Consider the following 27,556-nt stretch of genomic DNA (forward strand, 5'->3'; position numbering starts at 1 on the left):
GTGGGGCTAGGCAGGCAGAAGGCCCACGGACAAGACAGTGTGAATGGACGTGTATTGATAATAACTTCTTCAAAAACTCAAGACTGATGGCAGTGCTGAGGCCAGGGGACAGGAGGTAGGTTCCTGTCCCTACCAGTGCTCCTGAGAGTGAGCAGTTCCAGAAACCCCGAGACGTTCAGGAGCCCGTGAGGAGGACAAATGCTGAAGGACCAAGGGCACACAGGTGCAGTGGGGACATTAGGAGGTCCCCCCACAGGTGCCCAGGGTGCCCGCCCTGTTGGTTCAACACCTTCACCTTCAACTGCCAAGTGCTTCCTCTGAGGGAGTCTGAGATTCGGGAACCGTTCTGAACTTTTTTCCCCCTTAAGGCTCCAATGACCAAGTTGTAAAAGGTAAAACAAAAAAGTCAAAATCAAAGACTCAGAAAAAAACCCCATGTTTTTACCAGATCTACTTTTATTTTAGAAGGAAGTTTGTAGTATAGGATTAGTTTTGATTATGTACAGGTTCTTCACATTTGTGTTTAAAATGCACAGACCTCCCTTATTTCTCTTGTTCCTGCTTAAATTAGCTGTTATTTTACAATACAAAAAATACCAAAAATTGCAGTCCTAAATGTATGTATAACACCCACAATCCCCAGCAATGAAATAGTTTACAATACTTACTCCATATTTACATGAGTGCAATAGATGCTAAATTATACATATTAACAAACTAAGCTTGAATCCAAACAAAAAAACCGTAAATCACTACAGAACAAAACATTTCCAGAGCCAGAATTAGTTCAATGAAACAGGCTTCACTAGTGTTTAGAATGTTTTGTGCACAAATTCAGTTACCAGAAGTCGATTCCATTATTGCCACTAAAAGAGAAGGCGCCAGTTTTCTTCTCTCCCGATCATTTCCCTGCAGGCGGGGGTGTTCAGGACTCGGGAAACGTCTCCTGGGGGGCCACCTACAAACCATCACCGTGAGGTCTGAGGCCGAGTTTGGTACACTGGGTAAACACTTCAGACAGAGCGGGTGGGTGGCCCAAGGACAGACCCTCTGCCTTCCTGGGTCTGAGCTCAGACAGCCAGTTCTCACAGAAACCACATGGAAAAGGTCTCCTGGGACGGTGGGTCTGGCAGCTGGATTCTGTCCTAATCCTGGAGCTGCTCTTTCACGCAGGTCACTGCCCCAGAGTGAGCTCAGGCTGTCTGTGGTAAGTGCTCTGGAAGCATCGGCTGGATGGGTGGATGGATGGCACTGAAGCGTCGAAGGTGCTCCTGGCGAGGGCACGGCCACCCAGGGAAGCGAATCACTCCTGCTCCTTCCCCTCGCACACGCTGTGAAGGGGAAGGAGTAAGACCAGCACCGAAAGGTAAAATGTCTCTTTCTGGTAGTGCTCTGGTCTTTTCACTTGCCCCAGACTTTCTGCTGTGTTTCCAATCTTGCACCACAGGCCTCACCCACACATCTTCTCATGTTTTCCTTTTGCTGCCCAACCTCCGGGGTAGCTCAGGGGAGTATGAGCTGCCTCCCCTCCGTGCCTCTCCCTGCCTTTTGGAGGTGATGCCCAGAGGCAGGCACAGGCTTCCCCTACACTGTGTGTGGAGAGGAGGGCAGGGGAGGCCAGGGTGTGCGTGGTTCGCCATGGGGAAACCGGGAGCTGTGTATCAGCAACTAGCCACACCACTCCCATTGCCAGTTTCCGGTATAGTAAACTATGGTCCTCAGAATTGATCATTAAAAATGTAGATAAAACCACAACAAAGTGCAGCCTGAAACCCCCTTTTTGGGAAATCTGATTTCTGCAGGTATAGTCTTTGAACTTACAGACCTCAAGCAACGTTTCTCAGGACGAGCCCGGCTGTCCCTGGCCACGCCCCAGCACCCGGAGGCAGGGAGGCTCACAGGGCACCCACGCCCGAGACAGACCCCCACCACTGCCCGAGTTTCCTCTCGCACTGCCACCACAGGGGCTGGCTGCCAGTCTCCACTGGTGACTCGAGTTGGCCAGTCGGCGCCAGACGCATCTGAACACACCGGTGTGATGGGAGTGCCCTTGGCTTTGTTCTCTGTGTTTTGGGGCTGCTCGGAAGACTTCTCTGAACCTGGATACCCAGTATATGGCACAAAGACACATGGGGTGAAACTCAGACACCATAACATTTAATAAAAATACACTGAGATAGGTTCCTGTTTTATGTACACTCCGAATGTCTGAACACTCTGATGCTGCTGCAGAGCTATGTACAAGTGCAACATCGATGTTGTCGGGCCCGCCCTAACCACGTCCAGGGCTCTCCCGTGGCAGGCGGGCACCACCTTGGTCCTGGTGACGCCCTCCCGGTAACTGGCTCCAAGCTGAGCGCCCTTCTTCCGGCCCGAGCCTCGAGGAAGCGGTTTGCTACGGGCGGCAGAGGAGAAGCAGGTGGAATCAGCTGTTCTTCACTGTTGGAGCAGAATTACACTTCACCGGTTCCTTCCTTCGGTTCTAAAATGGAACATTCTCTTTTAGGAAACAGTAAATAAAAGATGACCAGTGGCTGTGGGACTCGGTGCATGTTATTTCAAGGCATGGGACCGGGTGGCTGTGGGACAACTGTGGGGAGGAGACTGCTCTGGTCAAGGGCACGCTGGCTCCTTAGAACAAGGGAGGATTCCCTGTGCAAGGAGCCTCTCCTGTGCCTCCCCCTTGGCCAACAGGCCTCATGGTGATCACAGAGGGGAAGGGCCAGTCCACGGCAGGTTCTCTGTGGCTGCCGGGACCTGGAGTAGGGATGTGGGAAGCTTCGAGAGGTCTTTTCTAGGACCATCTGCTCTTCAACAGTGACGTGAAAACACAGCTTTCTGAGAGAAGAGTCTCAAAGTAGAGGTGTTCTGTGTACCAGACAGTATCTTATGGTTCAGCTTCTTTGAAAACATCTTTCCAGGCAACTCTTCATGGGAGTGAGGTTGGTACCTGGGAAGAGACAATACTCCCTCTCCAGGCACTGCACCTAGGAGGTGAAATGCTGCAGTTTTTGCTCTTTTCAGTATTAATGTCTCCAAATTCACAAACTCGAGCATTGTTGTCTAGAGGTCCATCCCCAGGTTTAGAAGCACAAGAGAGGTCCTGGGAGGCACCGCGTGGTGCCAGGGGACAGCGCCAGGGGCGGGACAGCATGATGCCCGGCGGCGCCCTGGCAGGAAGGCAGAGGCTGCCCCACCCTGCCTGGTCACTTTCCCTGTGGCAGAGTTCTCCCTCCTGGTCCATGTTCCCATGTGCTTTTCACCCTCTTAGTGTTCACTGCCCTCCCCATGGCCAGCAGCCGAGTCTGCTGGGGAGGAATGAAGAGCCCAGGCCCTCCCGGGGAGAGAGGGCGAATAGCTCCAGGTCCTTCTCCAGGCTCTGGGCAGGTTCTGCCAACAACGGCGGGAGCTGCCCCTCTCCTGGCGTGTGATTCCACTCGCAGCCCGTGGCGGCCCCCAGCCCACGGTAGGCTGCAGGCAGAGTCGCACTGCCCCGGCAGCAGGCAGCCAGGAAGGCTGGAAAGCAGACGTCAGGCCTGGAGCCGCCCGGGGGCACGGGGACTCCTGGGGATCACGCTTACTCAGTGTCCTTTTTGACAACAATACGAACAGGAGCTTTTACAGTTGGGTCATTTCTGCTTTCCTTTCAGTCCTTGCTGCTGGGATAAAGGTTTCTTGGGGTGAGAATTCTTTCCTGGCTGCAAAGTACATTTTAGAAAAAAAAGCAGATTGCCAATGGAAGCTATTTAAATTTTATAAGAATGTAGGAATGTAATTATGAAAGAATTAGGAAGTAAAAACTGAGGCTTACTAACTTTCCAATTGCTAGATCTATTTAAAGTCTAGGCACTTAGTGTTATGTGTGTGTGTGTGTATGTGAGAGAGAGAGGAATTTCGAACAGACTTATTAGACTAAATTAATCAAGTTGCTCTAGAAAACTACCTATTACACCAGTTTACGTTCTAAGCATCACTGCCGACCTTGACATTTAAAATAGCCCCCTTCTATCTGAGTTTAATATGATTCAAAAGAGATGGACCGTTATTAGTTCTCAACTAGAAAAAGCTACTTCTTGGAAGAGAGGTATCTGCCTAAAACGTGCAAGAACAAGCAGCACATCTTTTTTCAAAGACAGCAGGCTTCAGATGAAAACAAGTTCATTCATCTGACTCGTCTGGAAAAGCCCGAGTCCCCGAGTGACTGATGACGCACGTCTACTCGTAAACACCATGTCCTTGTTTTTTGCGCAGTTGAGACAGTCCCAAGACCAGTCTCCCACAAGTAAACCTGAGTGTCGTTCCCAGCTCTCTCATGGGCTCCACTAAGGCCTACTCCAGCAACATGAGGATCACTCCGGACATGTGGTTAAGTCAGTCATTTCCTATGCAAAAACAAAAGGTCAGGTGCTGGAGCACAGATGGAGAAACTGTCAAAGAAAGCTTGTGAACATGCAGATGAGTCGGATGTTTCCAGTCGGAGGGTTTCCAGTTTCCGGCCCTGCTCCGCTCTGCAGAGCATCTCCTGCCTGCCTGCCCCTCCCTGCAGACGGCTCTGGCACGCCACGCCTCGCCACGCTTGGCTCACTCACGAAGAGTCCCCGGCCCCAGCATCAGATACAGGTCCCAGGCTGCGCAGGTGGTTGCTGCTTCCGGTTTCTCACGGCTCCTGACTTCTCCTTGTACACAATTGGCATCTGCTGAGAAATGTCCACCAGGGCGCTGGCTACTGCGAGACCTTGGGGGAACCCACGGAGGGAACACGTGTTAAGGAGCAGCTTGCTTTTATGTTTGCAGATAATTAAAAAATTTCTGTCTACATTCCCCTGGTGCAATAAATAAAGCAATAAAGTGTGTAGGGAAGTCTTACTGCCACCCTGCCCTCCCTCCACCTTTCCCCTCTCCAGCTGAGAAATGGCTTTCATTAGTTCGCATGCATTCTTTCAGGGTGTCACTATGCAAACACAAACACGCAGTCCTTGCCTTTCTCCACCATTTATTTACACAAAAGGTGTGGCTTGCTTTTCAGCAGATGGGTCAAGCCAGAGCTCTGCCTGCTGCTGGGAGCATTCGAATATGACTGCAGACACACTAAGCACTACACTCTTCCTGCCTGCCTCCAAAAGGATGCCAAGAAAAAGCAGCGTGGTTTACAGTGAAACTCAGATTCACTCCACACTGCCCAGCCAGCACCAGGGATTTTTACATCTGTATCACGACACAGGTTAGGGCAGACTCTGGAATAAGCAGGGGCCTTAAACCTCCCTGGGCCTCAGTTCCCTCATCTGTAAAACAGGGAATAAAAACACAGGGCTCATATGGAGAGTCAGTGAGCAAAAGGAAGTAGTTCTGCTTGGCTCATTCCCCACCCCCCCACCCCCGCCCTTTGCTTTAGGGACGGGTGGTTTCACTCCCCTGTTCTCCTTTCTGTACTTGCACCGCTCGCTGATGTTCATTAGGGAAAGGCCAGCCCAGGCCCGGAGTCGGGCTGAGGCCCTCAGGAACCACATTGGGGGACTCGCCACTTCACCTCACTGAGCCTACAAAATGGAGGGATGGGGAGTGGGGAGATTTTAAGTGCCGGGGTCAGCGCCTGGCATTCAGTGGAGAGTCCACACCGGTGACAACTGTTACACCAAAGGCAGAGCCAAGTGCTCCGGAGTCTGGGGAAGCACATACTCTCAAATGGGGGGGGGGGGGGCGGGTGTGGGTAGAGAACGGTGGCAAAGGAGGGTGGTCCCACTTCTGGGGTCTCAAGCTGTGAGCAGCCCTTCTTCAGGAGTCCAGTGCGGTGGGGTGCGTCAGGAAGAGGCTGGTGCAGAAAAGGCCGCAGGGCTGCAAGGCCACCACCCTCGCCATCCCAGCCGGCACCCTGCCATCAGGGAGAAACGGCCAATGTGGTGGCAAAAGACACCGCCCCAGAGTCTTCAGGTCAACGGGTCATCCTGCCCTCAACACGGGCAAGGCCAAGGTGGGGGCTCAGCTCACACAGTCCCTGGGGGAGGGCAAATTGAGCCCATCCCCTCTGCAGTGAAGGCAGCACATCCTGGCCTGGTGGAACCCACAGGCACAGACCACCGGAAAGAAAGCTGACTGGGAGCTCTGCTGAGTGGCACTTGGGGCTGCGAGCTTGTGGGGGGTGGGGTGGGCAAGGGTTCCAGGCTACACTTTCCTGACACAAGGTGTTTTTGACAGAGGCAGCCCTGACCCCAAGAACCATCTCAGTCGAAAGCCGTCTAAAGCATCCGCATTGTCTGGGGCATCCCTCCAAAGCACGCCATGATTAGTCAAGATACTTCCCAAACTGTGTTTCGTCGTTCCTTCATGTACAACAACACAACAATGTTCGGCTAAATTCTGAGTCATGTATTTGATGGAATGGTTTAAAAGAGATTGGCAAAATGTTATGTAGTAAGCTGCAAAAATGTTTATGAAAGTTACATGACAAAAGAATAAAAATAAGAGTGATGCAAACATTTCAACTAAATTGCCAGCCAGGGCTGGAAACAGAATAGTGTAAACTGATGGATGTTGGACAGTAGAATGGTGAGTCAATTCTGAAAAACCTCCTTTCACTTGTAATAATCGCTGTTTTGTGCCTTATTTTTAAAACAGAGTGAAAAAAGCAAATGAGATGCAGTAGTTCTGGAAATACCCACTGGAGGATCGCCGGCGTGGAGGAGCCGGCTGGACGCCATGAGAGTAGGTAAGGCGACTGGGAGGACGAATGGAGTGAAGAGGGAACTGCCCACACTGAGAGGCAGAGGCAGCCACGGGGCAGCAGAGCCAGAGGGGCCAGAGACACTGGGGGCAAAGGAGGGTGTGGTCGGAAGCATCCACACCTGGGAGGCTGAGGAAGCTGGCGCAGCGAGGGGAGTCTGCACTTTCCCCTGGGAAGGAAGGGTGACCCCAGGAAAGAGTTCTGGGGAATACCACTGACCCTGGGTTCATCTCACTGAATCCTCAGGCCTGAAGCAGGCGCTACGCAGTATCACTTTCAAACCCAAGCTCTCAGTGAAAGGGAAGGATCCCTCACACGTCTAAAACGCAAACCGTGTCGCTGACCCCTCATCTACTCACCCGACTGCCCGGGAGGAGGGATTCCACCGAGACCTCGAGGGAGCCGCACGAACACTGAGAGGACAGCAGCTTTGTTGCCAAAACACGGCTCCAGGGCAATGGGTTTAGGAACAGTCTGGTGGAAGAAAACAGAGGGTTGGCTAAAGTGGTCTTTCTCAAGCTTCAACAGTGAAGCCCTCAGATGTGACTTTTTAAAGATGCTCTCTGTATTTGTTTCTATGGCTGTGTAACAAATTACAAACTTAGTAGCTTAAAAGAACACATCCATTATCTCAGTTTTGTAGGTCAGACACCCAGACCTCTCCAGGGCTCGCTGCTTAGGGACAAAGGACTATTCATGTCTTCCCTCAAGTCTGGAAAATTCTTCGCTCTTATTTCATAAGTCTCAGCTCTTATCTTCACAAGGGGGAAGTTGAGTATCAGCAGCAGGGCTTTACTCTTCATCCTGAGGCTCTGGGGAAGAACCTGCTTCAAACTCATGCAGGCTGCTGGCAGAACCCAGCTCCTTGCAGGGCAGGCCCGAGGTCCTCTCTCCTTGCCAGCGGTCAGCCGCTCCCTTCTCTTCGAGTTCACGTGCGTCCCGCTCACGTGGCCTCTCCAGCTTCAAACCAGCGATGGTACATCGAGTCCTTACCACACTTCCTCTTCCGACACCAGCTGGAGAAAACACTCCTCATATTACTTCCGGACTTTTATGACTTCTGCAAAATCCCCTCACGGAACCACCTAGAGTTCGATGAACTAACCGTAAGACGGGAATCTTGGGGGCCATCTTTAGAATCCTGCCCATCATACCTCCAAATATGTCAGCAACCTCTTCGGTTTTATTGAAGGAACTAACTTCCAAAACCACCCTGGCTATGGCACAGGGCAATGACTGGATGGGTGAAATGGCAGAAGTCGGGAAACCAGATACGAGCAACTACAATAGTCCAGGTGAGACGGCAGTGGCCTAGACCCAGGTAGTGGGTCTGTAGTGGAGGGGTGTACAGTGGTTTGCAAATGCTTTCGATAAAGACAAAAAGATTTGCAAGAATGAGTCGAGAGTGATTCGTGGTTTGGGCCTGAGCCACTAGGATGATGGAGATGATATACGAGTTCAGCAAGACATGCCAGAGGAGCAGGTGTGGGAAACACTATACACAACTTTCAGATGAGTTAGGTTGGAGACACCTGTTCAGGCAGCCAGTGGGGACAATGAGCACGCAGTTTAATATATGAGTTGGAGGCTCACTGCCGAGATGTGAGTGGAGAGCTCATGGTGTTTAAACCCACGGATAAGACCACTGTGGGGGGTGGTTTTCTGGATGTCTGTGTAGTCCCAACATTCATATGTCAAATTATAACGCCCCAAGGTGATGGCATTTGGAATTGTGGACTTTGGGAGAAAATCAGGTCAGGAGGGCAGAGCCACCATTGCTGGGATTAGTGCCCTCGGAGAAGGGCCCACACAGAGCACCCGCATCCCTTCCACCATGGAAAGGTTTCGGCCAGAAGGAACCATCCATGAACCAGAAAGTGGGCTCTCAGAAGACCGTGAATCTTCCAGAACTGTGAGAAATATGTTGTTGTTTATAAGACACCTGGTCTCTGGTATTTTGTTATAGCAGCCCAAACAGACCATGACACTCAATCACCAAAGGAATAGATGCCAAAGACGTAAGAAGAGGCCTGAAGACTGAGCCTGATGTGCCCACGGTTAAAGGTGCTGGGGAGCTGGAGAGGGTTGAACAAAGAGCACTGAGCAGGAACAGCCTCGGGGAAAGTGGGCGACGTCCTGAGAGTCAAGACAGGACTAACCAACAGTGTCACATGCTGCTGACATATGACACACAATGGTCTTTTTCAGTACCGTAGGTTTATCTACTCTTTAAAAAATTTTATATTTTTTTTTAGAGAAGAAAAAGGAGGAGTAAAGAGAAGGAGAAAAACATCAGTGTGTGGTTGCCTCTCCCGTGCCCCCTACTGGGGGCCTGGCCTGCAACCCAGGCATGTGCCCTGACTGGGAATTGAACTGCTGACCCTTTGGTTCGCAGGCCAGTGCTCAATCCACTGAGCCACACCAGCCGGGCTGTCTGTTCTTTTCAATCCCACAAATTATTACTGGTTTACCAGGACAATGTCTGCTTAGATTTGTGCACGTGTCCACTTTTTATTTACTCACTATGCCTTATTATTCCATCCTCCTGGGGTAATTTTCCTTCTTTCTAGCACATCCTTTAGACATTTCTTTTGTACAGGTCTGTTGTGGGCAAACTCTGTTTTTCTTCTAATCAGAAGATATCTTTATCTTTATTTCATCCCTGTTCTTGGAACACAGTCACCAGGCACACTCTTCTGGGCTGGCAGTTCTCTTTCAGTTCTTTGAAGATACTCTTCCACTTTCTTCTGGTCCAGTGTTAACTAATGAAAAGTCAGCTGTCACTTTGTCACTCCTCCGTAGGTGATCTTTTCTTGTTCTTCCAGTCATTTTTAATGCAGAAAAATACCCGTAATGTAAAACTTACCATTTTAACTACTTGTAGGTGTGCAGTTCAGTGGCATCGGTTACACTCGTACTGTTGTGCGACCACCACCACCAACCACCTCCAGGGCCCTGTCCACCTGGTTAAGCTGAAACTCTGTACCTGTCAAACAGTAACTCCCCACTCCCACTCCAGCCTGACAACACCATCTGACCTTGTCTCTGTGAATCTGACTCATTTGAGGCACTTCATATAAGTGGAATCACACAGCATTTGTCTTTTTGTGACTAGATTAGTTCGCTTAGCATAATGTCCTCAAGGTTCGCTGATGTTGTAACGTGTCAGAATTTCTTTTTTTTTAAGGCCGAATAACACTCCTTTGCACATATATATCATGTTCAGTTTATCTACTCATCCATCAAAGGGCACCCAGGCTACTTTCATCTTTCAGCTACTGTGAATGTGCTTCTGTGGACATGGGTATGCAAATGTAGCTTTGAGACCCTGCTTTCAATTCTTTTGGGTGTAAACCCAGAGGTGGAATTGCTGGGTCACATGATTATTCTATTTACATTTTCTGATAAAAAACCAATACTGTTTTCACAGCGAATGCCTGATTCTCCCATTCCCTTAGCAGTGCACAAGGCTCTAATTTCTCCACATGGTAGTAATCATTTTTGGCTCTGGCTGATTTCAAGATGTTCTCTTTGTTTCGGAGTTTTCCAGTTCCACTATGATAAGTCCAACTATACTTTTCTCTCTCTCCTGCCTTCCCTTTGCTTTCTTTCCTTAATCCTGCTTGTAATATGTTTTGCGTCTCAACTCTGTATTTTGTGACTTTTATCAATTCTGGAAAATTCTCAATTATCTCTTTGAATTCTGCCTCTCCTCCATTCATTTGTTCTGGGACTCTGATAACATGCATGTCAGATCTTCTCATTCTAACCTCCACATTCTTATTATCTGTCATATTTTCCATCTCCTTGTGTCTCCTACATTCTACGTAATTTCTTCAGATTCATCTTCCAGTTCAAAAGCTCTCTTCTCACTTGTGTCTCATGTGCTGTTTACCATGTAAACTGAGTTATTTTAAAAAAATTTCTACTACTGTATTTTCCATTTCTAACCATTCCATTTGGCTGTTTTTTTCAGATATGCTTGACTCTTGTGGCTTCTGCATCTTTATGCTTCCATCTTTTGTTTTCTTTAAAGATTTTATTTACTTATTTTTATTTTTTTAATGTATATATATGTATATTTTATTTTATTATTTTTTAAATTTATTTTTATTTATTTATCTTTAGAGAGGAAGGGAAGGAGAGAAGGAGAGAAACATCAATGTGTGGTTGCCTCTCGTGAGTCCCCTGCTGGGAACTGGCCTGCAACCCAGGAATGTACCCTGACTGAGAACTGAACTGGCGACCTTTTGATTTTCAGGCCGGTGCTCAATCCACTGAGCCACAATAGCAAGGGCCCATCTTTTATTTCTTTAAACATTTCATACATAGATATCTTACATTCTCTACATATCAATTCCAACATTTGAAGTCCTGTCTAAATCCACCACCTGTTGTTGCTGACTCTTATTCACAAAGGCACGCCTCTCTTGTCTTTGGGAACCACTTTAGACCACTCATGGTTCTGGTTTTGGTTCACAGCTTGCTCCTTCTCTGCTAAGGGAAAGCAGAGTGATACCTGAAAATATTGCCTACTTCCTGTGAGCTCAGTAATGCTTTAGTATGGATGTTTTGTTCAGGATAAATAGCTCTTTTCCCAAAGTATCTGCAATATATCATGTTTGTTAAAACAGAAAGTCTTACTACTTTTCTCATCATTTGAAGGGGGGTCAGAAATATTTATTCTCTACAGTATTCATAGTGAATTATGATCTGTCACTTTAAAAAAAATCCCCAAATACTTACAAAGAACAATGGTTCAATTTAGCTTCATTAAGTTTTAAAGTATTATGTCATAGAATATCAGACAAATCATTTATATTTTAAAATCCCCTTAACATGAGATTTCTTAGTAACATTAACTGAAGACTAGAAAGTGAGAGCAAAGAATATATTGCAACTTTGCTATGTTGGCTTGTTATAAAAAAGAGAGAGGAAAACACGAGAGGCCACAGAATAAAGTTCTTGCTCTCTCAGATTTCCCAGACTCAGACGCGTGAGTTTTAACAAGTTAAGCTGCAATGACTCTGAATCACATTCTCACCTTTATAGTGCCCCCAATAAGATCAGGAGGCTCTTCATCGGTTTCCAAGGCAACGTTTACAGAGGCAAAGGGACGACTGGCCATCTGCTGCATCTCTCGAAGAAGTTGCTGGCAAATAACACAGCAAGCATTAATGCAGTGAGTACTGAGGGGACTTCGCGAGAGAATACTATATATTAAAAATATCTCATCTTCCCTGATTCCGACGACTCAAAGCCAAAATATTTTTACAACAGCTCGGGAAACTTGGATAAGAACAAGGTACTAGATAACGTTACGAATTATTAAATCTTGTTGGATATGGTCACAGTATTGCCATTATATTAAAGAAAAAAAATCCTTATCTGTTAGAGGTAAATAGTATGCATACAATACCTGCTGTAAATACATAGAATAAATCGTACAGCCCTCTCTCTTCCTATTTTTATTACTAGATTAAAGCCAGGCTTTTTTTTCCTGCTGACACTTAAACCAAGTATTTCTGTAGCCACAAAAACCTGTCCCTTGTTACACAGTAGGTAGGAATGGGAAAAGCTCTATTCACAGAGGTGGTACAAGCTAAAATCACTAACAAGCATGAAGTATTGCAGTTAGAGGGACAAGCAGGAGCTCTGGATTTAGCGAGGCTTGATGTGAATCCCGCTCCATCGCTCTTCAGCTGTGTGACCTTGAAAAAGGCATTGCAAGTTTCTGGGCTTCAGTTCCTTCCTCTCTGAAGTGGGTTTTTACTGCCGTGTGTCAGTGGGATCACATGAGATCCTTTAACTAGCACAGTGTCCGGCATGGGAGGGGGTGGGGTCGGTCACGTGTCATCGAGGGTATGGTCACGCTGCTGCAGCTCTGGGTCCTGTGTCAGGAGCCCTCCTGCAAACCATCCCCTAGGAACCACTGTCGGATTGAAAATCTTGGGTTGGAGAGATCATGGCTGTTTCAGAAGGGCATTTTTATGCTACATATATTTTAAAAAATACCAATAAGAAGATTCTTACATCTCATCAAGTTGTTGGTCTATTTCCTGAACAATATATGCAGCGACCTGCTCTGGGTCCTGTGCTATTCTAAGTGCTGGAGCCACGGTAAGACCCGTGTCCAGGTGCCATTCGAGTTCCTTTACGAAGAGTGCAGGACACAGTATGTGTAACAGCACGAAAACGACCTGGCACGTAGCAAGGACTTAGGCGGTATTAGCTGCTATTGTTTCTGTTGTTATAAATCACAACATTTCTTCCACAGTTCTGAGAGGGTTAAACCATGACTAACTGGTTAGAAATGATGAAATATATTCTGAAGGGTCAGATTCACAGTAACAGAGAAATTTACTGTGAAATCGCAAGGGTAACAACTTAGCTTATTGGTTGGTCAATTGCATAATAAGCATACTTTCTGAAAACATCTTTCTTCAAAAGTGTTCACCTTTTCCTTATTTTGTGTATGTTGCAATTATTTTCCAGTTGGTTGTCTTCTGTCTTACTCACTTTTTAATTCTTTATACACTTTAGGATTAATTTTTATGCAGGTAAATCTGTACTATACCGTGTTTCAATAATCTTACCTGAAAATAATTTTGTACCCTTTTTAGTAGTAACAGAACTTACTTCTCTTTCTCTCAGTGCAGTCTAGAACATCCAGAATAAAATTACGTGACTATGAGGATGACATGACAACTAGACAGCCTGTGAAGGCTGAAGTTCCAGGCTTAAAGCCCAGTTCAGCCTCTAGGAGACTGTGTGATGATGGGTGAGTTATACGTCTCTGGGCCTCAATTCCCTTCCCTGTGAAATGCGGCCGTGCCAGTAACTGTGTCATAGAGTTCGATCAGTTAACCCACAGAAACCTCTTAGGACAGTGCCCAGAATTCAGGAATGCTCAAATGTCAGCTGGTACTATGAGTAATTTATTGGTACAACCTATGAGTAATTTTATTGGTACAACCTTTGGTATTTTTTCGTCATGAATGGTGTTGGTTATCTTCAAAGTGTAAAGGAGGTATTATTCTTGAGTTTGCTAACATTTTATTTTTCAAGTAGGAATTGGTGTTGAATTTCAAAATGATTAAATGATTTCTTGGCCACTGCTAAAAATTTAGGTTTTATTTTTTTATTGACTTTTATTTTTTACTGGCCTCTATTTTTTGGTGCTACCTTTCTCAGGTATCAGTTTCAAGGTTTTCGTGCATAATTTAGGACTCTTCAAAATTTTATGTTTTTGCTTATTTGTCTGAGAGAGAGAGACATCGTTTTTGTTGTCCCACTTCCTCACGCATTCAATGTCTGCTTCCCGTAGGCGTCCTCACCAGACGGAGTTCAAACCTGCAACCTTGGCAGTAGAGTGGACGGCACTCTACCCAACTGACCTGCTCAGCCAGGGACAATTTAGGCCTCTTAAAACTTCTCATCTTATCTTTTGCTCTGGAACAGTTTACATGTTTTGAAAATAATTCTCATGACCACCCAAGGAGGAACAGACTATTATAACCATCATGAGCTCATCTCAAATTGAAACTCCCTGGTTCTAATAATGCCAATTGTGGAGAGAATAATATTTCGACAAGTTTTCAAATCCTTCTTCCCTGGTTACTAGTGTACTGTGGCTCCCACTCTTTTCTTACTCCATTTGGACAACTTGCATTTTTTCAGAATATTTACAATCCATTGGGACTTTAAAATATCTCGGAAACAGAGCTACTGGAGAATCCTCTGAATAGGTTATTCACTGAAGTTTTAAAATGAAGACAAAGAGGACGCAGCATTACCGCTGTGAGAACGTCACCTGTACATGGTCAGAAAAGGTGTCTCGGCCTCAGGAAGGGGCCCACACCCTGGAACCTATCTCGCCCCATTGCACACGCTAACACTCCATCGACAGTGCCGAGTGCTTCTGAGTTTTGGTTTTAGATATTCCATTCTCTTCCAAATCTTGCCTGCAGATTGATATTTTTTAGATTTTTAAAAAATTTACTTATTCTTTGGCAGAAGGGAAGAGAGGGAGAAAAATATCAATGTGGTTGCCTCTTGTGTGCCCCCCACTGGGGACCTCAACTGCAACCCAGGCATGTGCCTTGATTGGGAATCAAACCAGCAACCCTTTGGTTTGCAGGCTGGTGCTCAATCCACTGAGCCACACCAGCAAGGGCCACAGATTGACTTTTATACAGAAAAAAAGGCATGAGTAGACACAGAAAACAAAAGAGTGCATATATGTTCAGATCTCACTGTATTTCCATTAGCAACAGTGTAAATACCTGATGACCAGAAGGCAGAGTATTAACAAGTGAAAGCTACAATAGACAAAGTTCTTTTTTACTTAATTTTTCAATCATTTTTTGTTACTCTATTCAAAGTTCTTATGCTGTAACTTTTAACCAAGTGTTATTTATTTGACTTGTCTATTTTAAATATTTGCTTGACTCCTCACTTTTGGAATGAAGTTTTGGAAATATATCAAGACTCATTAAAAACAAAACTCAATAGAAAATTTAATTAGACACATATTTACCTTTCCTTGGATAATGAGACAATTTTGAGATGCTTAAATGGCTGATTTTACTCTCATTCTTAGGAAAGGCTCTTGTGAAGGCTGTGCTACTGGGCCCTCAGATCTGCAGCCTAAGTTAAGGACCAGTGTCCTGGTAGGACAGGTAAATCCAGCACCTGTAGGTCAATACTCGAGTTTCCTTTCAGAAAGTTAAGACCATGCAGGGAAGAATTATCGGTACCTTTTACATAGCACTACTTGAAGTCTGCTGGCCATCTGTAAAAAGGGTGGCGTCATTCTCACTGTGGATTTGTCCGTCAATGAACACCAAGTCGCTAACACTGGCTTAAGGAAAGTGTGTCAAAAGGCAAAGCTCTGACAAGGGGTCCGCTTATCTTTACCCACTGAGGCTTACCTCTCTGCGTCTGGAGGCCCAACAACTTTGTTTGATCTTCCAAACCACAGCAGCCACCAGGAGCAAAGAGAGGAAACAACTGTGAGAAAGGAAAGTACCGAGTTATTATCCCAGCCCCCAGAATCAGCAGAGCACCACTGTCATCCACATGTCAGGCCAGGCAGGGAAGTGATCCCCTAAACACCTACCCTGAGTGCCTCTCTGATGGAAAATCACAACCATGTCCATTCATAGGAAGCAAAGTGTGACAAGACTTTGAAAAGCTGAGCTTCCTGACCCCCGACCTTTTGGACTGTCTTGTCCCCAGGAAGTACCTGAGGAGAGCACTGACCTCCCATTGGGCCTTAACGCAATGGCTTACCCCACATAAGAAAAATAATGCTAACATAACTATGACAAAGAATAGCGTGTTATGTAATCTACATTAGCAAATGCTCACTGGGAAAGTCTAAAAATAGGAAAAAAGTTCATTTTAAAGTAATCTGATAAGAAGGGTAAATGTAGAAACAAGCTTATGTATCATAACACATTCAACTATACTTTTACAAAGAAATACATACATTCATAATAAGTAAAATGATCAACTTCAACCTAGGAACTTTCTTCAAAGTATTAGGCGAGACTAACTCCCAGTGGTCACATAATTCCGAGTCATTTCAACTTCCTCCCAATTGTAAACTGGGCACTCAGTGGTTTGAAAAGCTGCTGTAATAGCTATGAACTGACTTCTGATTAAAAGGGTTAATGAGCTGAACAAATATACCTCTTAGAGAATTGCTGAAGGAATTTTTAAACTGGCGTTTTCACTCACTAACTTGTGAAGGGGCTTGCTGCTGAGCATCGCTGCCGAGTGTCACCGCAGACGCAATGCCCCCGGCCTGCACCGTCAAGCACCCTCTTGCTGAGCTAGGTGTTTGCAGGATGGGTCGGCTTCACTAAAGGCAGCCTCAGTGCACCCAAGCACTGACCGACCCCAAGGCAGGCTTCCCAGGCTGGCTGGAGAAGGGCACTCATGCTGAGATGCTAGGATGATTAAACTTGCCCTTTCAAGGTTCAGACATCTCACCACTTCCCCAGGATGCAAAAGTGTGCAGACTCCTCCCCCTGGTACCCTAACAAAAGGCATGGGGTCCCAGGGTCTTCACTTAGAGGAGAGCCTTCGGTTACTATCTGCTGGTCCTCTCGGCTGTTCTGACACTGCTGGTCCTTCTTCCTTCCTGACAATCTCTGTTTTGCTGTTATCAGTACTTAATGGGCCAGGTCCCGGTCTAGGCTCATGGAGTACATCAGTGAACACAACAAAAGCTCACTGTTCTCATGCGGGGAGTTTACATTCCAGTAGGTGGAGACAAACAGGAAAGGAAATAAAAAACCAATATAAAAGAGTATGTCAGACGGTAGTCAATGCTACAGAAAGAAAAGATGGTAAGTGTAAGGGGTACCAGTGGCATTCTAAAGCAGAATGGCCACATGGGCCTTACTTCTTCAGAAGGTGACATGTGAGCAAAGACTTGGAGGTGTGGTATTGGAAGTAATCAATCTGGATGAGGCCACCAAGGGATTGAATACAAGTACATAAGAATGTCTAGGGGGCAGCCCAACTGTGGGGTCAAAGGCCATGGCCCGTCCCCATCCCATGACTGAGGGCTGGCCAGACGGCCACTGGCCAGAAGGAATGTGTACTGTTTGGGGAATGGAGTATAACTCCCTCCGTATCTCATTTTGGGAATGGCTTCTTGTCCTGTGACTGCCTCTGGACCTTTACACAGTGAGGTGACATAGTTTAGAGTCACGTCCACGTGCAGGACGTGTGCCTCCTTTGTCTGGGACACCTAGTAACGAGCCTCAGACTGGAGGAGGCGCAGTCCCTTGCACCGACCCGCACCACGCTCCCCTGTAATGTGAGCAATAAACGGCGTGTCCTCATCTGCTACTGCTCCGGGCGGTTTTTTCAGAGTATAACAAACACTTAAGGAGCTCCCCGTTTGGGGCTTGGAGCTCCTGTGCTACACAAACATCAACAATTTGGGAAGGACAAAAAGGAGTCTGAGAAAAGCAATCTCAGTCTTTTTTGGTTTCCATGGATAATCCCACTTTTTGCTGTTTTTATTCTAACAGATAAACACAAGGAGGCAGCAAATCCACAAGATATGAAGCAAATGAGAACAGCTTGTCAGCTGGTCAGGACACTGTTGCTGCAGCTGACTGAGGACAGGGCTGGCCTCAGAGGTGAGGACCCTAGTGCCACCCAGAGGCTTCTCCTGGAACTACCCTCTCAATACAAGGCTCAGAGGGTCCTTTTCCCCCTGAGGCCGGGGTGGGGCTTCTGTCTTCAATGCAGACCTGTTGAAAATACCAACACTGTCCCTCCCCACGCCCCCACCCTGCCCCATTCTAGTTTTTATAAGGGACACAAAGAGCCTATCAACATACAGTGATTGTCCCTCAAAGATGATACATGTGATTTCTTCAGGGTAATACAACAATAGAGAATTTACTAGTTATTCCAACGAAGGTGGCACCTGCCTGTACGTCTCCCTTCATTTTTTCCTACCACTAACTCGGCTACAGGTGGGGCTGTGTGCGACTCAGTGTTCATCCTATTACAGTCCCTCTTATCAATGGTTCTATTTTTCAATGCAAATGTAATTTAAAAAAGGCATCATGAAAAATTTCAATTATACACAGCAACAGAGACAACAATCTAGTTATTCCTATATGTCCATTATTTAACTTAGACAATTATTAACATTTTGTCAATGTTATTCAAAGATCATTCTTAAAATATTTTTTTCAAGCCCGGCCGGTGTGGTTCAGTTGGTTGAACCACTGTCCTGTAATTGAAAGGTTGCAGGTTCAATTCCTGGTCAGGGCACATAGCTATGTTGCAGGTCTGATTCCCGGTTGGGGTTCCCAGTCTGGGCATGTACAGGAGGCAACCAATCTATGCTTCTCTCTCGCATCAATGTTTCTCTCTCTCCAAAAGCAATGAAAAAATGTCCTCAGGTGAGGATTGAAAAAATAATAAAGTATTTCCTTCAACAGTAGGACACTGACCCAGGCTGGGTCCCTTACTTTCTGTCAGCTCCGTGTCTAAGGAGAAACCAAGCATCCTTCAGCCTTTTTGTTTTTAAACCTGTTCCTGTCTATCTGAGATGTCGAAAATCTATGCCTTGATTGTAGGTCTTTCTTTCCACATTTTTGTATGTCTTTTGAAAACTCAGTTTGTCTAAAACCTCCAAGAAATAGACATCTGATTATTTCTCACCAGCTTACCTATAATTGTGAAGCTAGAATACTATTTTTTAAAGAGATTTTATTTGTTTATTTTTAGAGAGGGGAAGAGGGAGAGAAACATCAATGTGTGGTTGCCTCTTGCATGCCCCCTACTGGGGACTTGGCCTGCAACCCAGGCATGTGCCCTGACTGGGAATCAAATCAGTGACCCTTTGATTTGCAGGCTGAAACTCAATCCACTGAGCCACACCAGCCAGGATAGAAGACTATTTTTTTTAGAATCCTCAGCTTTCCTTCCAGAGGTTGAGGCCATTAAAGAATGGTCTTCTTAAAACATAGGCAGTACATTCTCTGACATCCCTCTTAGCAATATTTTTCCTGAGATAGCTCCTTGGGCAAGGGAAACAAAAACAAATAAACAAATAGGACCACATCAAACCAAAAGGTTCTGCACAGCAAAGAAAAACATACAACAAAATAAAAGGCAATCTACTGAATGAAGATATTCACCCATGATACATCCAATTAAGGGGTCAGTAACCAAAATTTATAAAGAACTCATGGCACACAACACCAAAAAACAACCCATTTAGACATGGGCAGAGGGCCTGACATACGCATGGCCAGAAGACAGGTGAAAGACGCTCAACATCGCTGATCACCAGATGATGCAAATGAACCACAACGAGACAGCCCCTCACACCTGCCAGAACAGCTATCATCTACAAGTCAACAAACAACAAGTGTTGGTGAGGATGTGGAGAATAGGGAACCCTTGTGCACTGTTGGTGGGAATGCACACTGATTCAGCCACTGTGGAAAACAGTATAGGGGGTCATCAAAAAATTTAAAATGGAACTGCCTTATAACCCAGCAATTCTACTTCTGAGTATATACCCAAAGAAACCCAAAATACTAATTGGAAAAGATATATGCACCCTAATGTTCACTGTAGCATTATTCACAAATAGCCAAGCTATGGAAGGAACCCAAGTGCCAACAATAGATGAGTGGGTAATAACACTGCAGTACATATATACAATGGAATATTATTTGGCCATAAAAAGAACAAAATCTTACCATTTGCAACAGCATGGATGGACCTTGAGGGTATTATGCTAAGTGAAATAAGTCAGACAGAGAAAGACAAATGCTATGTGATTTCACTTACATGTGCAACCTAAAGAACAACATAAACAAACAGAACACACTCACAGATGCAGTGAACTGATGGTTGCCAGAGGGGAGGGAAACTGGGGGACTGGGAGCAAAAGGTGAAGGGATTAAGAACAAACTGGTAGTTACAAACCGGTCGCAGGGATGTTGAGTACAGCATAGGGACTACGATCAATAATGCTGTAATAACTCTGTATGGTGTCAGGTGGGTACTTGAATTATCAAGGGGATCGATCACTCTGTAAATTACATAGCTGTCTAACCACTAAGCTGTACACCTGGAATTAATATGAAATAATATTGAATGTCGACTGTAATTGAAAAAAAAAAAAAGAACAGTTTTCTCTTGCCGTGCTTCCAAATCTAGCCTTCCTTAAACCACATACGCATCTCTTGGCTTTGTCTTGACCTCCCAGCCAACCTGGGAGAACAAAGAGACATTGCCACTTCTTCCCAAGTTCCAGTGATTTATTTACACTTCACCATTCTGGTCAGGATTAGGCCCAGAGCGGCAGGATCCCATATCACACGTACGTTCCAGAAAGTGAAATGGTCAACAAGCCATGGATTTGTTAAATGTCTGCTGACAATGTGGCAAGAGTCTCGGTAGTGACTGAGATTAGGTTTTACGGAAACATGCTGCGTCTACACCAGGAAATGCCCATTACATCCTTTCCTTCTGGCTGGGTGGCATGACATCACCTGTTTTTCCTCTTTATTTTCTCTCAAATGCTGCCCTCGGAGGCACCTCCAACCCCAACCACAAGGATTTTCAGAGTGTTAGTCCGTCTCTCCTCTTACTAATAACAGTCATCGTCCCAACCGCACTAGCGTATCACTCCCTGAAGCAAAGCCCCTTCACGTACATTGCTCATTTGATGCTGAGCAAACAAGCGAGTGGGTCGTATTTCCCTCTTGTACACAAGGCTCCTACTGGAGTCTGGAGAAGCACTTGTTAAGACACGAACAAGTCTCACTAAATCTGTCAGGATCTAGACTTGACTTTCCTGTGTTTGATTCTGGAAGCACTTTTTCCAACCCTCCTCATACTGATTTTCTCACTTGACTCACAGAGTGCCCTCCACTTCCCTGCTTTGCTCCAACTCTGATTTTCTTTTCTGTACTATATGAACTGTTCTTCAGAGTGCTGAGGATTATCTGGATTCCATTCCTCCTCCCCTTGTGTTTCAGGTAAATCCTTTTTGGATCTGGTTAACTTGCTCTGGAGAAACAGCTTCTTCCTCATGCTCACAAAAAGGTCTCTACACGCAGCTAAAAGCTCACCATTCCTAGTTCTTAAACAGAATCCAGAAAAACCAAAGTTCTGGATTCTTTTCCCAAGGCCCCATCTTCAAAAGGGAGAAGGGTGAAAACACCCCAGAAGATGGGCCCAGAAGATGCTCCCCTAATCAATGCTGATGGTGTCTGTCAGTCTCCCACTGATCAACGGAAATGACTGCTCCTCACTGGCTCGGTACTTGGCAGCAGGGTCATCTCACGAGCAGACCTGCTAACCCGAGCCTCTGCCTAAATGCGAGCCTTCAACCAGCACCGCCAGCCTCTCTCCCTCAGAGGGCTCGCTACCTATGGCTTCTCGTAACTACACTTTTCCTGAAAGACTAGTTTACTTCCCACATATATAAGAGCCCATGTGTTACGTGTTCACAGGCGTGTGCATGTGCGTATGGCAGCAAACAAGAGACAGTGTCCTGTTCTGTTGAAGCGTAGAGTCTAACTGTGGACACAGATATTCCACAAGTAAAAAGTTACGTGAAGTACCACAGTGGAAAATAATATAGTTTATGGGAAATGAGAACGAGGGCAGCCAATTTAGTTTTGGGGTTCCAGGACAGATTTGCAGAGAGTGACAGAGTGCATGATTTGAAGGATGAATATGGTATAATAAACAGCTTTACTTGTAATAACCAAAACCTGGGAACAACCCAAATGTCCATCAAGAGGTAAATAGCAAACTGTGGTTTATCTTTATAAATAATATTACCCAGCATTAGAAAGGAATGAGTTATATTTTTATTTTGATTTAAAAACTTTAAAACTGCTTACTAGTTTTTTGTAAGAAGCAATTAATACAATTCCGAAGGGTATAATAAAAGAAGTGACCAGGTTTTCCGAATCTGAATGAACTGCCTTTTGAAACAGGTCTATCGAGATGTAACTCAGGAGCATCTGTTGTATGCTAATGGTGATTCAAGAGAGAAAGGGAGTTAAATAGCTTCAGGATGGAGGCTGGTTGCCAGAAAAACCAGTCCTGTGATTTGGGGGTTAGACTCTCAGGGGAAGGGAGGGGCAGAAGACTGAGTTCGATCACCAAAGACCAGTGATCTCATCGATCATGCCTGTGGAACGAACCCTTGAAAGATGAAACGTGGAACGAGGTTTGGGGAACTTGTGGGCTGGTGAACACACTGACACGCTGTGGGAGGCTGGTGTGCCCAGAGAAGGCATGGAAGCTCTGTATTCTCCCATCCCCGTATCTTGCCCATACACACACATCTGGCTGTTCCTGAGTTGTATTCTTTATAACAAAACTGTAATTTTAAGTATAGTGCTTTCCTGGGTACTGTGAGTCATTCTAGAAAACTGGTGAATCAAGGAGGGGGAGTCCACTGGAACCCCCTGTCTGTAGCTGACGTGTGAAGTGGGGGCAGTCTTGCCACACTGAGCCCTTCCCCCGGGGGTTGTACCCCAGCTCCGGGCACTGTCAGAACCAAAATGAACTGCAGGACACCCAGCTGGTGTCCGACAACTGGCTGTTGTTGGGAAAACCAAGCAATGAATAAAAGTACACAGGGTAGGGAGGAAGAAGTATGTTCTAGAAAGAAGGAAAACCGTGTGCATACGCTGTGACGTGGGAAAGGGCTTGTGCTTTCGAGAACAAAAGGCGGCGATGCAGGGGGAGCACGGGGCAGCATGAGCATGGAGAGGCCCCAGCCACTGTAGCTCGGGCGGCTGGTGTATCCGCAGACCAAAAGGTCGCAGGTTCGATTCCCGGTCAGGTCACGTGCCTAGGTTGTGGGTTCAGTCCCTAGGGAGGGCGCCTATGAGAGGCGACCAACTGATAGTTTCTCTCACATCAAATGTTTTTTTCCCTCGCTTTCTCCCTCCCTCCCCCTCTCTCTAAACTCTTCCTCTCTCTAAAAGCAATGAAAAAAAAAAGTCCTCAGGTAAGGATAAGGGAAAAAAAGTAAAAGGAATATGGAGAGGACCCCGGTATTTATTTCATTAAAATTTTTTAAAATCTTCACCTGAGGATATGTTTATTGACTTTAGAGAGGGAGGAAGGGTGAGAGAGAGAGACACCAACTGGTTGCCTCCCACATGTGCCCCAACCAAGGATCGGCCCCGCAACCCACGTATGTGCCCTGACCAGGAATCGAACACACAAGCTCTTGGCATACAGGATGCCCCAATCAACTGAGCCACCTGGCCCGGCCCCCTGGGGTTTATTTTAGATACAATGGGGAGCCACTGGATATGAGGTAAGTAAACAGACTCAAACCAACTCATGATTTTAAAGGTCTCCTCTGGACTTTTTGTGGATTGTAGAGAGGCCAAAATCAACTGGAACAGTCAGGCAAGACTGTGATGGTTAGGACTAGCGTGGGAGTGGCGGTGGCACAGACTGGAGCTGTACGTGCTGGGTATGGCGCGGCAGTGCCTTTTGGACGTGAAGGGAGAGCAGGGACTCAGAACTGGCAGCCTGATGCTGCAATCAGTGATGTGGAGAAGCCTGGTGAGGAAGGATCAGAAAGTTCACTTCCAGGCGTGTTATGCTAAAGATGGGGATGGCAGAGCCAATCAGAGAATGCAGAGTGGGAAGACGGCCAGGGTCAAGTCAAGCTCAGGGTCCACAGTAAGACGCTGACCTGAAAGGTTGTTCAGGAAGGAAGGCCAAGAAGGAACGGCCTCAAGGTGGTATGGGATTCCAGGGGGCAAGAAAAGTCTCACAGATGGGTGGTCAGTTTGATCCCTTTAAATTTGGCAAGAGATGCCTGCTTTCAACTCGTGATTTGCTCTTTGTCTGCCTCTCACCCTCTGCTGTCCTCTGGACACTGCTCTGTGACCGGGATGGTTTCTGAGACTGAGCACTGAGGGTGGGAGCCAGAGGCACGGCAGGCTGCAGGAGGGCACCAGGGAGACAAGGGCGAGTCGGCCTGTGCCCCCCACAGCCTTCGTGAGCCCTGGCAGCCGGCCCTGCAGGGTCCCCCAGCAGCATGCTGGCAAAATGGGGGGCTGATCGAGGGGCCATCTGTGATGGCACAGCTGGTGCTGTGGCACAGGATGGAACACAGAGTCTCTGTCCCTATCACCTGATCCAGGCCCAGGCCCAGAAATAAGACAGGTCTCTGCCCTCAGGGTCCATGCAAAGTTCAGGAACCATGAGAGCCCAGTGAGTTTTGGATGCTGGCTGCCACTGTGGTGAGGCTGGCCACTCCCACCAAGAGAAGGGCAGCTGAAGCCAGGATGCGGGTGGCAGCAGGGGCTAGGACAGCCATGTGACAGACACAACAGACACCTGCCAGATCAGTGGGAGGACCTGCTGGGGTCACAGACCTGCATAAGCCAGTGCTGGCCGGCCCCTCCCTTTAGGATGCTGAAGGACTAGATGCAGGAGGAGGCCTTCCTGGCAAGGCGCAGGCACAAAGGGGAGAAGCAGTTGTGGGGCGCTGTTTTCTTAACTCGACTTCTGTCTCACTCTCCCCTGGCTCCCAGTTCTCCCTGCTCTTGTCTCTCCCTGGGTCCTTCCCAGGTGGTGGACCCACCTGGGTGGTGGAAAAGCTTGAGTCTTTGTGAAGAGAGACTAATGTGCAGCAGACTTGGCGAGGTCTGTCCAAAGCTTACTGGAGGCTGGACCTCGACACAGACCCTGCTGATGAACTCTCGGCCCCTCCGCTGGCGTCCCAGAGCCCAGCGCTGGGCCCCTGCAGGCTGCCACCCCTGCCCACTCCCACACTAGCAGCCCAGGCCCCACAGAGCACGCTTCGCCCCTTCGATGCGCTCCCTGCCCGCTGCCACAGCCTGGGTCCTTTAGCCTTGGCTCCCGCTTGGGGAACTGCTCGGGCAGAAGAAAGTGTCCAGAGCAGTCTGGCCTGTGGAGGACCTCACGGCAGGGCAGAGAGGAAGCCCAGTGTTGGGAAGCCTGACCTGAGCTTACGGTTCACAGTGGGGAGGGGTCTCTGGGTGGGCAGTGCTGGCCAAGTCCAGGCCAGGCCTCCTGTGCGGAGCTGCCATGTGCCTCACCCTGAGGGCTCCTGCCGGGCTGGGGGTGGGGAACTGGGGGTCCTTCCTAGCTCTGCAGACATGTTCTAGTTATTTCATTTTTTCTGTAAGATAATGTTGAATGAAAACAGCACTGCCCTTAAAAAAAATTAATTTGGCAACAGAGATGTGCTAGTCGCCCTCAACAAAATGACAATTTAGTTGGGATATGAGGACAGAAGACAGATGGGAAAGGGCAAAAGGTGAAAAAGGGCCCCCAGCCCAGAGCCAATGGGTCTGAGAAGGAAGGGGGCTCGGGAAGTGTCAGAGTGCTGGGGGACTGGCATTCAGAGGGGCACATGGGATGGCTTCGTCCTGAGTCTTCGCCTGTGCTGAGCAATGGAAATCAGCAGCTAAGGCAGTGAGCTGTGGTCTGGAGGCTGCAGAGCCCATTCCGAAGACAAACCAACAGAATATTCATCCAGCAGCAAATCCTGCCCCTACCTCACACTCGCTGGAGGCTGTGACAGATGGAAACAGCATTCACACACAGGCAAACGGGGGTCTTCTGCACAACCAAAATCAGACATGTGTGGGGAAACCAATAGTGTGAAAGACAAGGACCACATGACAAATGAAAGCAAAAAACCCCAACAGCTGAGGAGACAGTTATTAATAGCACAAAGACTTAAAGATAAAATATTATGCATCTCACAAATGAATATGAAAGGAAACTGCATTCTCAAAATCAAAGCAGGCTATAAGAAAAAATGTATTAGAAATAAAATGCACTGAAAACAGCAAAAAACCTCATTAGATGGAGTCAACAAAAGAAATGAATCCAACTTCGGGTTAAATTCACGAGCTGGAGGATACTGCTGGGGCAGCAAAAGGAAGCTGGGAAGGGAAATCAGGGTTCAGTTAAGAAATACAGCGCTCAGACCCAGAATCGCCCTCATTCATCTGACAGAGAATTCCAGAACTGAAGCACAGAGAATTAGCGGAGAGGAGACAATCAAAGAAAGAGAAGACAATGTTGTAGAACTCAACACTCTATCTTCGGACTGAAAGGGTCCCCGGAACGAGCACCAATTCCTTCTCAGATCTTTTCTGAATCAGGACACGGTCCCACACAGTAATAACATCCAACAAAAGGGAAGAGAGATTTGTAAAATGGTGCAAGGAAAAAAAAAACAATAAAACGTATTACAACAGTTCCCGTATAATGTAAAATAATTACAATCTAGAATCTAAATCCCAGATAACTGCTGCCTAGGCGTTCACGGGGTGGTTGTGAGAAATAATTAAGGGGCTCTCTCAGAGACCTACGGCAGCCAGCTCTCCTGAGAGCGGGGATCATGAAGCTGCCAGGAGCAGAGGCTGTGGTCACACCCCTCAGTGGTTACACAATCTTCCTCCTTGTCTGACCTCCTACGCTTTAGTTTGCATGGATAGATGTACTACTCCCCAGCCCTCGAATTCCACGATTCAGCTAATTCAGGGTTTCTCAATGGTAACTGGATGTAAGAATCACGAGAGAGCCTGTAAATATCAGAACGATCAGGTCCCATGCCAGACCAATTAAATCAGCATCTAGGCTGCTGCTTTTTTTTTTTTAAAGCTTCCCAGGCAGTTTTAAGGTATAGCCATGGCTAAGATTCATGAGATAAGTGTTTCAGACTGTCTGAATCCAATTTAAAACTTGTAGGAGAGGCCTCTAATTGGCCCTGTTCACCTCTGCATGTCAAATTGTAGGATCAAGCCCTGGCTGCTGTGGCTCAGTGGATTGAGTACCAGCCTGCGATCCAAAGGGTCCTGGTTCAATTCCCAAGCAGGGCACATGCCTGGGTTGCAGGTCAGGTCCCCGGTATAGGGCACATGAGAGATAACCACACACTGATGTTTCTCTCCCTATCTTTCCCCTCTCTCAAAAAATAAAATAATTATAGTTTCACCTGTTTATGGTCTGCTCTTAAGCTCTAGAATGTTAAATACCTGCATTAAAAGTGATAAAGTGCTATAATGAAACCATGAGAAACATGAAGGGGCAGTCTATGAAGGGGTGTCCTCTGGGGTAAATGTGCCAGAAGACTTCACAGTAGACAACGAGACTGTGTTTTGAAGGAGTGAAGATATGTACGACAGGTCAGTGGGTGGGCAGGTACCTATGCACTTGCAGGTACATATGCAAATGAGGAAAACTGGATTACGCACACCACCCTCCAGGTCCTGCTGCTCACTGAGCCAAAAAAGCTGGGGGGTTGGGGGACTG

General features: G+C 46.8%; 1 protein-coding gene across 3 annotated transcripts in view; it reads right to left on the bottom strand.

Annotated features, from left to right (window-relative positions):
* Positions 1 to 436: 436 nt before the first annotated feature.
* Positions 437 to 27,556, bottom strand: part of ATRN (attractin) — a 156,938-nt gene continuing 129,818 nt past the window's right edge. For 2 of the 3 annotated variants that reach the window (XM_037147756.2, XM_053671407.1), the window contains exons 26-29: positions 15,652 to 15,730; positions 11,763 to 11,870; positions 7,078 to 7,192; positions 437 to 4,735 (exon numbers count right to left, since the gene is read on the bottom strand). In XM_037147756.2, the coding sequence (XP_037003651.2) occupies positions 4,611 to 4,735; positions 7,078 to 7,192; positions 11,763 to 11,870; positions 15,652 to 15,730 (427 nt within the window). In that variant the 3' untranslated portion in view covers positions 437 to 4,610. The remainder of the gene's footprint in view (positions 4,736 to 7,077; positions 7,193 to 11,762; positions 11,871 to 15,651; positions 15,731 to 27,556) is intronic. The other variant, XM_053671406.1, reaches the window with a different exon arrangement.

This window comes from Artibeus jamaicensis, unplaced genomic scaffold, assembly GCF_021234435.1.
Source record: "Artibeus jamaicensis isolate MK-2021 breed Jamaican fruit bat unplaced genomic scaffold, CSHL_Jam_final contig_685, whole genome shotgun sequence".
In the NCBI taxonomy this organism is placed as follows: Eukaryota; Metazoa; Chordata; class Mammalia; order Chiroptera; family Phyllostomidae; genus Artibeus; species Artibeus jamaicensis.